The sequence below is a fragment of the Nymphaea colorata genome, chromosome 2, assembly GCF_008831285.2.
Source record: "Nymphaea colorata isolate Beijing-Zhang1983 chromosome 2, ASM883128v2, whole genome shotgun sequence".
In the NCBI taxonomy this organism is placed as follows: Eukaryota; Viridiplantae; Streptophyta; class Magnoliopsida; order Nymphaeales; family Nymphaeaceae; genus Nymphaea; species Nymphaea colorata.
Genome location: NC_045139.1, coordinates 19,080,656 through 19,091,331, shown reverse-complemented (window position 1 = coordinate 19,091,331; position 10,676 = coordinate 19,080,656). Strand labels below are relative to the sequence as shown.

The window sequence follows — 10,676 nt, the reverse complement described above, 5'->3', positions numbered from 1 at the left end:
AAACATAACTTTGATAATGAGACATCTATACAAGAATCTAGAGCTCTTAATAAAAATGACCTACTACAATGTAACCCTAGTTGAATGCTTGCAACAGCAAAGGCCACTGACCAAGCAAGCAACTTTTGAATCTAAATATATAAATCGATGTCATTCAAGATGGTGTTCAACCTAGAGGTGTCGAGTCGGGCCAGCTTGGGCTTGATTGGCTTGATCTTGAATCAAGCTGGAGTTGTCTTACTCGAGCTCGGCTCAGCTAAGCTCGAGATAAGCATTAAAAAGGCCAAGATGACGACTTGAAACACTGACCTTTAAAAAGCTAGCTTACGATATGACTTGTAAAAATAATAAAAATATTAACACATACATGTTTTAAACGAGTACTCAGCCCAAATGAGCTGAGCTCGACTAACTCGGGCTCAACTCATCAAAGAAATGAGCTCATCTGGTGACTCAAACTTGACTCGTTTAATGGACAAGTTGAATTCAATTCTTTATGCACACATCTTTCAAGCACCAGCACCAAGTTGGGAACCTGTCTTCAAATTATTTCAGACTCTGCAAATACTTAATCCATCTAGTGGCAGGGTTTCGCTTTAAAGAGCTTGAATTGATAAGGCATTTTATTATGTGAAAAGAAAAAACAAGATCCACTTGAAGCCCATGTTTGGTGACAGCTTCCCATCAGAGTTGGAAGGAGCATGCATCTCCTTAAATGAACTTGGTCCCAAGGCCCCTTCTTTAAATGCAAAAGCACTTGATTCCATTTGCAAAGACAGTTTTCTTTATCTTTGGCACATTATTTGGACCATATAGCAAGTGACATAAAATTCAGGTAAGCAGGAGGGAACCCCACCAGTTACTTCTTTCAACTTGAGAGTTGTAACACCCAAAACTTTAGCTCCATATTAAACATTGTGAGAAATCTTGGTTATTAAAATGGTTTATTGTCATGCTTTCTATTGAAACTGCTAGAAGTGGGATTGGGATCCGTTGGACCAAGGATTTGAGCCTGAAAATGAATCGGGTCATTACAGTAGTATTATCAGAGATGGTTCAACACTTAGACCCGACATCCCACATGCACAAACACGTGTGCCTTAAGAATGGAGATTGTAACACCCTAAAAGTTTAGTCTCCTTTGTTGATAATTATAAGAAATCTTCGAGGGTTTATAAGTGAGGTTGTTTAAATAGTTGGTTGTCTTGATTCTTACCCTTTTTTGGACTCAAACTGAAACTATTAAGGGGCGAGTGGGTTCTGTTGGACCATGGACTTGAGTCCGGGTGTATGTCGAGTCGTTGCAAGAGTAGCACCTACCACCTTTTATAGTCCAAAGAATTAATGTCCACAGGAATCAAACTGCTAACCAGACACGTCAACCCAACCAGCTACTTTACTCTTCATAGGGTACATAATATCATATTGATTGCCAAAAGCATCAACAAATTATGGACGATTCAGCATTGTTAATGTGATTATATAATCGAGAGTGTGCTTTCGACAGTCAAGTCTAATGTGGCCCCATAGATTTCAACTATACTCTTATAATCAACTTTTTAGAAACATACATCAATAGCTTTACATGTATCTCAGTGAGTCTTGCTACCAGTTTTTTTGTTCGTCGCCCATTTTAAGACAGAAAGGATACGATCCATCACGGAGGACACAGATACATTTTTTGGTCGGTATCATAGTTAAGGCTTTCCCTGCATTACTTAGTAGAAGAAACTCGGGTCAAGAGACTTTGTCGCTCTCCTGACAGTTTGGCCCACTCATAATGTCATAGCATGCATGGGCGACACTTAGCACTTCACTTTCACCTTATCACAAAACACTGTGGAGGATAAGCTTTCGACCTTTATTAGAGCAAAACACAACAAAAAATTAGTTATCTCACAGAAATCTACATCTACCCTGGGGAGGGTTCTAGTCCCCACCATCAAAGGGCTTGATCTAAGACCAAGACGGAAAAGGCTGATCTCAAATCCATGGTCCAAAATTTAGAGGATTATTCCATATCGAATAAGTTTGAGGCAATCAGACACTTACCGATTATGAACAATGAGCAGTTTTCATATAACATCGCACTGAGCTATCCATGTTTCCAATATATACCTGAAAATATCCGACCACCCTGCTTCTTAGATTCAAGTTTAGTCCTATGCAGGACCATCTTAGGTATATGGTGTTAGCCACTTGCAGACGGAAAAGTCATGAATTTATAGTCTCGAATATGCCCAGCAATTTATGAATGGGTAGAATTTAAGATGCAAAACTTATAAATTTATGATATAATTCATGCACATTTCAAATAAAAGACTTCAAATTCTTGTTAGGAGTAAAATGGTTTAAAATCTTAAAATGGAGGTTGTGTTGTTGGGTATGCGGAGGAACCGCCACAGGTGCCCCTGGCCTTGGTAATGAGCCATCAGATGTCTTTCCAAGGCTAGTGACATAACAAGGAAATAACATATAGGTAGATATTTGTTTTTGGTCATTCAATCTCATATTCTGCGTCTTCTGAACGTGGGCTACAGCTACGAAGGAGGGCCATGGGCTGCCTGCCTGCCTTATAAGTTATAAGGCTCATTCAACAATTGGGGACTCCTTTTTCCCTCAAAATCACATGCTTCTGGAGGATTTCTGAGGTTTGGGTTTGTGATTTTATTGGCTTTTCTTTCTAGAAAGATAGGAGAAGAGGCCCGTTTTCCTATATTGGGTTTCATTTTGGTTTGGTGTTTGTTTGTTGCAAAGCTTACTGCAGACCAATCTGATTTCCTTTTCCTTCTTTTGCGTTTCTGTAGTGGAACATGAGGCCGATTGCGAAGAAAGCCAAGAAGGATATTCATGAGATATGGCAGCGTCAGGTGGGCGAAGTTTATCCTAGAGTCTTTGCGCACCGGATTGCTGGCTCGGAGGTATATAATTTTTTTCGCTTTTTTTTTTTTCATTATTGTGCTTTCTGTTTACCTGCTTCTCTGTTAACTTCACCATCGTGCCCCATCTTGTTTGTTATCATAGACATCGACTAACCTATGTATTTGTGCTGTTATGGCTTTAGTTTTCTCTGTCTTTCAATTGGTTAATCTAGAAACATATAGATAGGTGACTGTCCGGTGTCGGCATCGGGGCCTAATGCCGAGTTATTTTTCATGGGGGCCGCGTTTCTGTTGCTTGATTTATCCGAAATTGATATTCCTCTGACGTTTGAGATCTTTGTATTGGTTGGGCTATAATGGTTTGCTTTATTATTCATAAGCAAGTTCCTTTCTTTTTTTTTTTTTGTTGATGAACTTCCTGTGTTCGTCGATTCTTCTAGGGTGTTGATTTCGTCGATTCTTCTAGCGTGTTGATTAGCGTTTGGGGAAAAGTACTCGTTTCTCTGGTTTCTGCTAATCCGTGCTTCAAGTAGAAGAGTGTTAGTTAACTTCCTCATAATCCTTCTCCCTTTGTGTTTGTTGATCAGATTCTCAAGACATTCTATTAATGAGGTTCTTCTGAAACACTGTTTTAACAAGTTGGGATAAGGTTATTGCCTGCTATGACTTTGAGGCCTCTTATTGTGTTTGAGTTCTTATTCAACAACATATGGTTCCTGTATCGCCATACAAGAGTACTATCTCTTGCTCCTTGCTTCCTGTCCCAAGGAGCAGTAAAGTATGTCTGGTTATTTAGTTTTCTTGCTTCTCTAGCATGGACTTTGATACGGGAACTGAATGAGAGTGAAATTTTAGAGGCCAATCTGCTTAAGTGTTGAGGCTGAACTGTGGTCCTTAAGGTTATCATCTGATTTGATCTTCAATTCTCTATAATTCTTGCAAAGCATCTAGCTTTAATCCTGGTTGTTGATCTTAATAGTGAACTTGATGCGTCCAGTTTTTTACATTTTACTTCTGTTTAAGTTTGATATTTATATGATTGGTGAACTCTTGATGGCGATTAGAGTTCTTTTATCATGGATGTATTGTATAAAAGCTAACTCTCTTGGAAAATTCTTTATATTGCCTTAGATAGATAAATCTAAGGTTGAAATGTGTGTTACCCTATAACACAGGCATGTATCTGCCCTTGATGCAATAGCAAGATTGTTTTCTGTAACAGATCATGTTTGTAGTTGAAGCAATTTCATGCTTGATCTTGTATTCCTATGTCTTTATATTAAATCTCCTGTCTTGTGCCATCTGCAAGGAGTGAAAAGAAATGCTACCTGCTTCCAAGTTCTTCATCAGGGAACTCTATGGCTTATTAGAATATTTAGCACCATATTGCTGCCTGTGATAAGTTGCATACTTCTGTTAGTTATACAGTTGTATAGGATGTTCACATGCCTCTGCAATTTTTGTTATGCTGGTAGACTTAGTTGATGCTGCAGAAATGCTTCACTCACTAATTATGAACGTTATCTGAAAGTCAAATTGGTCAAGCAAGCATGGAAGCTTGAAGTTCTCTATTGAGGGGTTACTAACAGTTGACAATTGGTCAAAACCCAATTCTGGGCATGCAGGAAGACTGTTTTGGCTTTTCCTGTGCAGGTAGCTAGGTGGAAATTCTCATTGGTCAGTTTTGCTAGTGATGGTGACCATGAAAGCCTAACAAATAAACTGAAAGCAGTTACTGCATTATCATGGCCACGTGCTTGAATAATATCTTAATATTGAACTGTGTATATTGCATGTTGCAATAGTTTAACCTTTGCTATCTGGATGTTGTTTTGGCATTTTCCAGTTTTGTGTCAGTTTTTGTGCACATATTAGGCAGTTCATAAGTGAATATCACTTAATTCATGTAGCAGTATTCCTATGAATTATTTGATACTAATTCTGCTTTCTTATTCAATTTTGGTTCCCACTGTCTGGTTCCTTCTAGTAAAAACCTGCAAGTAAGTTAATTCAATATGGCCAGCCAGCTGGACATTATGCTGATGCTGACGTTTTTTTTTTCCGCCTTTTGTGGATGAGTTTGAGGCTTTGGGTTCATGAATTGCTAGAAGACCTTTATGGTTTAAATCCATTATAGCAACCGCCTTGGTGTAGTTGTAGTCATGGAAGCGAGTTCTTGTTCCAACAAAACCTTTCTCAAGGGATTTTGTGGTTGCTGTTGTAAAGAGCTACAACCATGAATTCCCTACTGGCGTTATCATTCTTTTTTGAGTTCTGATTATAGATTTAGTTGCAGTCATTCTCTATGTTTAACGTTTATGTATGGGAAAATTGCAGTGACAGTCATGCATAAGTTGACATCTTCTATCGTACGTTAGATTTTTTATTGCTCTCAGATATGGGTGTGGCATCTTTGTCTAGGATCTTGTGCGGAGACTTGATGTTCATGCCAAACTTGAGAAGCACAAAGGTTGTGTAAACACTGTCAGCTTCAATGCAGCTGGAGACATCCTGGTTTCGGGTTCGGATGACAGATCAGTTGTGCTCTGGGATTGGGATGCTCAGCAAGTCAAGTTGTCATTCCATTCTGGTCATTCTAACAATGTCTTCCAAGCTAAAATTATGCCATTTGCAGATGATATTAGTATTGTAACCTGTGCGGCAGATGGACAGGTTTCTATCTTGATTATGTTACTATTATTGTTTATAACAGTATAAGGTGTCAGTGACAGTTCCTTTGTGTCTGTCTCCTCAGTTCGTTTGAAATAGGAAAGTAAATGTTTTACTTGTTTCGAATAGGTGAGGCATGCTCAAATACGAGAAGGCGGCCAGGTTGATACAATAAAACTGAGTAGGCATCGAGGCCGTGCTCATAAGCTGGCTATTGAACCTGGCAGCCCTCACATCTTCTATACTTGTGGTGAAGATGGAGTTGTCCAACATGTGAGTGGATTTTTTTTTGTTATTCCTTCGCCGATATAAGCTCTTGTCCTTCTAACAGGGTCATCATTGCAGTTTGATTTAAGAACACACACTGCTACAAAGCTCGTCACCTGCAAAAGCTTTAATGGGAGGTCAACATATATGCCAATTGTTGCCCTGAATGCTATTGCCATAGACCCAAGAAATCCTAATCTTTTTGCAATTGGTGGATCTGATGTATATGCTCGGCTGTATGATGTTCGAAAGTACAAGTGGGAGGGATCAACTGATGAGATCCAGCCCACTGATTGTTTTTGTCCTACACATCTTGTAGGAAATGATGATGTTGGTATAACAGGTCTGGCCTTCTCTGATCATAGTGAGCTGCTATTGTCCTACAATGATGAACTAATCTATCTATTTCCCAAAGGAACGGGGTTGGGCTCTGATCCACAATCATCATCCTCTAAGGATGTTTGTGAGGGATCAGAAGGACCGCAGGTTTATAAGGGCCACCGCAATGCAGATACTGTGAAGGGTGTGAACTTTTTTGGGCCTAACTGTGAGTATGTTACCAGTGGTTCTGATTGTGGACGGATTTTCATCTGGAGGAAAAAAGACAGTCAGCTTGTCCGTGTTATGGAAGGGGATAAGGATGTTGTGAACTGTGTTGAACCTCACCCTCATGCTACTGTGCTTGCTACTAGTGGAATTGAAAATAATATCAAAATCTGGACTCCAAAAGCAAGTGAACCTGTTCCTCTGCCTACAACTATTGAGGAGGTTTGTGACCTCTGACAGGCTGCTCATAACATTGTGTTGTCAAAATTTTCTGCTGTTATTTCTATGTTCTCATTGCTATCTTGCCATGGATGCTCATGACCCTAAGAAGTTCAATGGTTATAGATGTTCTTATGGCTTATTAAAGTGATGACTCTGTATGACTTGTTACATTTCTTAAAAGCTAAGTGTTAAAGCCTGTTATCTGGTTTTCTTTTTTTTCTTGATGGCTGATGCATGGTTTGTGGCATCTTGTCCTGTGACCAGGTAAAATCTGACCGGAGGAGCCGCTGGTCTCGTTTTTTTACTCCCAATGATTTGATGATGCACATCCTCTCAAGATCAAATGCAGAAAGACAGCACAATGCTGGAGAGGATGACAATCTGGAAATTGTGGAGTATGTGATGAGTTTCACGGATGGGGATGGTTCATCAGACGATGGTGATGCTGAGAACAGTCCTGGTGATTGTGTAGTTAGTTAAATTTAGTCTTACAGAAATCCTCCATCATCCAAAATACAAAAACCAATAAAGCTGTACATAAGTTTTTATTTCAAATAAATCCAAGTGAATCTGTTTCTCTTAAAGGCTATCTACAGGCGACTTTTTATTTAAGATATGTTGCTTTACAGGAAACTGTTTCAGCTTAGGTTTGAAATTAGATATGCTTATGACAGAGTTCTGAATAGGTTTTTTCACGACAGCAGAAACATACCTTACCGTTTAAACTCCTTTGACTGCATGCGTCTGTTACAAAGTTGTAGAGATATTCAGCAGTTGAAGGTGACTCATGGATTGATCATAACCAATTGTTACCAACAGAACCCACTTCTTGCTGCAAAGCTGGTAAGCTGCTATATGGACAAGGGGGCTAGTGTGAATGATGCTCGCTTGGTCTTTGAATGCACAAAAGAGAGGGATGTTCTTCTGTGGAACGTTATGATCCAGGCTTATGGAACAGTGGGTCCACATGGTGAAGCTGTTAGTTTGTTTCAGCAGATGCGGACATGCATTAAGCCAAATATATATACATTTCCTTTTGTGCTCAAGGCTTGCGCTGCAATGGGTGATGGTAGAAAGACTAAAGAGATCCATGCTGATATCTTGAAAGCTGGGATTCAGGATAACGTTTTTGTTTGCAACAGCCTTATTTCAGCATACAGCAGGTGCAGTGAGATCAAAGCAGCTTGTAAAGTGTTTGATAGAATCTTTGCAAGAGACATAATTAGTTGGAACTCCATGATCATGGGCTACGCTCAAAATGATTGTTGGAAGGAGGCCTTGATGCTGTTCCACAGGATGCTGACAGAATTCCCTGGAAAGCCGGATTTGATCACCATGCTTTCCATACTTCCTGCTTGTGGTCGATTGGCAGCGCTGCAGCAGGGGTTGTGGATCCACACATACTTGATCAAGAACCAATTGGAGATAGACATGGTATTGGGTAGCGCACTGATCATGATGTATTCGAAGTGTGGATGCCTTCAAGTTGCTCGGCGAGTGTTTGAAATGATACCAAAAAGGAATGTGGTGCTGTGGAATTCAATCATCGGCAGTTACGGCTTTCATGGGGGTGCTTGGGAAGCCTTGGAATTATTCTCTCAGATGCTTGAAACAGGTGTGGCTCCAGATGATGTCACATTTGTGTATGTGCTATCTGCATGCAGTCATGCAGGTTGCCTAGCACGAGCATGGCATTACTTTGACATGATGCAGAACCATTTTGGGATTCTACCTACTGAGGAGCATTGTGCTTGCGTGGTAGATATGCTGGGCCGAGCTGGTAAACTTGAAGAAGCCATGAGCTTTATCAGAGGCATGTCACTTGAGCCAGGGCTTGAAGTGTGGGGAGCCTTGCTTGGTGCATGCCGAATACACAATAAGATAGATCTAGCAGAAGCAGCAGCAAAAGAACTGTTTGTCCTCGAGAGCACAGATGCTGGCCGCTATGTCCTTCTAGCAAATATTTATGCTGCTGCTAGAAGATGGGAGGATGTAGCCAAGGTAAGGAGAGTGATGAGGGAAGGCAAGGTAAGGAAGCCACTAGGCTGTAGCATGATTGAAATTGAACGCCAGACTCATGCTTTCGGCTCATATGACCAAACTCACCCTCTACTGAATAGTATTTACGCCATGTTGGGATGGTTGGAGCAAAATATGAAGGAATTACATTCTCCCATAGCACCAAATGGCGTTCTTCAAAATGTGGAGGGAGAAGTGGAAGATGAATACTCTGCATCATGATAAGTGTCGTGCAGCTCCCATGGCTACCATGTGAGTTATTGACCGATTCTCTCCTTATCCGCCATGGCACAGGTTAAGATTGTCTGGGAAACGACACTTCTAGTGCCTTTGTTCAGTAGGTTTTCGATACAGGGATAGTGCAAATTTCTTTCTTTGGTGGCCTGCATTTTTTGCCTCGCAGTTTAATGTAACATAAAAATCTCAATATTGGAAACTGACATTGTCTGCAATGTGAGTTCCATTGGTACTGCTGTTCGTGGTTTCCTATCCAATGCTAGTCTACCGCCAACTGCCTTCTCAATGTAATGATCATCATTTGTAACCAACTGGTCCATTTTCTTGGGTTGACTGTGGGTGCCGTCCCGTAGGGGCTCCATCGCTGTGGTTGGGTTTAGTTACTTGGTCAAGTAGGGGGCAATGCTCTGTACAACAGTACAAGACATTTTCTGAAGACATGAAGTCTGAACTGCGAACGGTTTTACACAAAAGCCTTGACCCGTCTTTCTTCTGTCAATATTGACTGAACAAATAGGACCTGATGGTAGAGCGATCAATTGTTCGTCTTCTTGAACTGATATGTATTTTGATAAGATCATGCATAACAAACCAGTGAACCACTACTACGTTGAAGATGTGTATGGCAGTTCTTTTCTTGGTTCCAGCATGGTTTTCATCCTGTTTTTGTTAACAGGCAGGAACTTGGTAGCATGGAAAAAGTTGTATGTTGGGTAAATGATTCTTGGAATGATTGTCATCAGACTCTGAAAGGGCGGACGTTTGTTTTTTTCTCCTTTTCTGAAGAATCTCCCTTTGCAGTTACAGGGCATGCGAAATTTTTCTGAAAAAACTACCTGTTTTTGTTGTTTTCGAGGTGTAGAGTGGGTAAATTTTCACCTTATGGTGAAAAGTTTTTCTTTGCTTCTTTACCTTTCTTCGGATCCTGGCAGAACACAATCGGAGGTGAGGCCGAGCAATCAAAGGTAGATATCAGTGATTAGTTGCTTGAGAAAACCGGCGAGATTGGCCTTTTTTAATGCCGATATTATTTCTTTAAACATGTGGGAAAAATAACCCGTTGTACTAAAACTGGGCAATAAATATATTATTATATTTTCGGTCGAAAGGCTTCCCTTCAATTGCACGCATAGGAGCAACAATAGACTCACAAACAAAATCTACAAATCTGATGGTTTAACTAGAACATCAAGTACTTCCAACTTTTGAATGGCCTGATGGCCTGAAATGGGGCATAACAACAGGGGTTACTTAAGGTAGCAAATATAAATCAATATAATATAATACAATATTTACAAAAATACTTATATTTGTATCTCATTAATTTATTAATTATGTAATATATTTATTCATTCTTATTACTTTACATGTACATGGAGATGAATTTTATCAAATATCCACCTGCATGTTTGGCATTAAGCATTAATACTTTCAAGCATGTACACATAAGAAATGCGCCTGTCCACAATCCACACTGCTGGTCGGACCCCTCGAGAATGGTAGCAGCAAAATATTTTCTTTAGTAGCTATCTGTCATTCATATGCATTTCCTTAAGATTGAAAAAATCAACTAGTCTGATCGCACCCTAGAACTTGGTAGTGAATAAACATAGATTTTCAGTAAACTGTTTCGATTTAACATATATATATATATATATAAGCACCTAAGGAATATATTTACAAGTTCGTTGATACCTAAATGGAGTTTAACCAAAAAAACTACTTAGATTAGAATACATGATCTCTCTCTTTCTTTTCATTTATTTTCCTCTACCCCGACAGTGTTAAGAGCATTTTAGAGGTGTTTGGTATAACCGTCAGAGCAGGGTTGGT

The 10,676-nt window shown here is 39.8% G+C and overlaps 2 protein-coding genes across 3 annotated transcripts; both read left to right on the top strand.

Annotated features, from left to right (window-relative positions):
• Nucleotides 1-2,400: 2,400 nt before the first annotated feature.
• Nucleotides 2,401-7,171, top strand: LOC116247340 (uncharacterized). 2 transcript variants are annotated; one of them, XM_031619474.2, is made up of 6 exons: nucleotides 2,407-2,651; nucleotides 2,808-2,921; nucleotides 5,304-5,555; nucleotides 5,682-5,825; nucleotides 5,898-6,587; nucleotides 6,852-7,171. In XM_031619474.2, exons 2-6 carry the CDS (start codon nucleotides 2,814-2,816, stop codon nucleotides 7,065-7,067), a joined length of 1,410 nt encoding a protein of 469 aa, XP_031475334.1. In that variant the 5' UTR covers nucleotides 2,407-2,651; nucleotides 2,808-2,813; the 3' UTR covers nucleotides 7,068-7,171. The 2 variants fall into 2 exon arrangements, with proteins under 2 accessions (XP_031475335.1, XP_031475334.1); XM_031619475.2 differs by lacking the exon at nucleotides 5,304-5,555 and having other exon boundaries at nucleotides 2,401-2,651.
• Nucleotides 7,172-7,202: 31 nt separating this feature from the next.
• LOC116247339 (pentatricopeptide repeat-containing protein At3g46790, chloroplastic-like) lies at nucleotides 7,203-9,516 on the top strand. Its single transcript, XM_031619473.2, has one exon. The coding sequence runs from the start codon at nucleotides 7,203-7,205 to the stop codon at nucleotides 8,826-8,828; it is 1,626 nt and encodes a 541-aa protein (XP_031475333.1). The 3' UTR covers nucleotides 8,829-9,516.
• Nucleotides 9,517-10,676: the final 1,160 nt, after the last annotated feature.

What these genes read in the sequence shown, in the direction of transcription:
- LOC116247340 (XM_031619474.2), top strand. Translation starts at nt 2,814, where the DNA reads ATGAGGCCGATTGCGAAGAAAGCCAAGAAGGATATTCATGAGATATGG. An exon ending in AAGATGGAGTTGTCCAACAT is followed by an intron (nt 5,826 to 5,897) that starts GTGAGTGGATTT and finishes TCATCATTGCAG; the next exon opens with TTTGATTTAAGAACACACAC. An exon ending in TGCCTACAACTATTGAGGAG is followed by an intron (nt 6,588 to 6,851) that starts GTTTGTGACCTC and finishes TCCTGTGACCAG; the next exon opens with GTAAAATCTGACCGGAGGAG.
- LOC116247339 (XM_031619473.2), top strand. Translation starts at nt 7,203, where the DNA reads ATGTTGCTTTACAGGAAACTGTTTCAGCTTAGGTTTGAAATTAGATAT.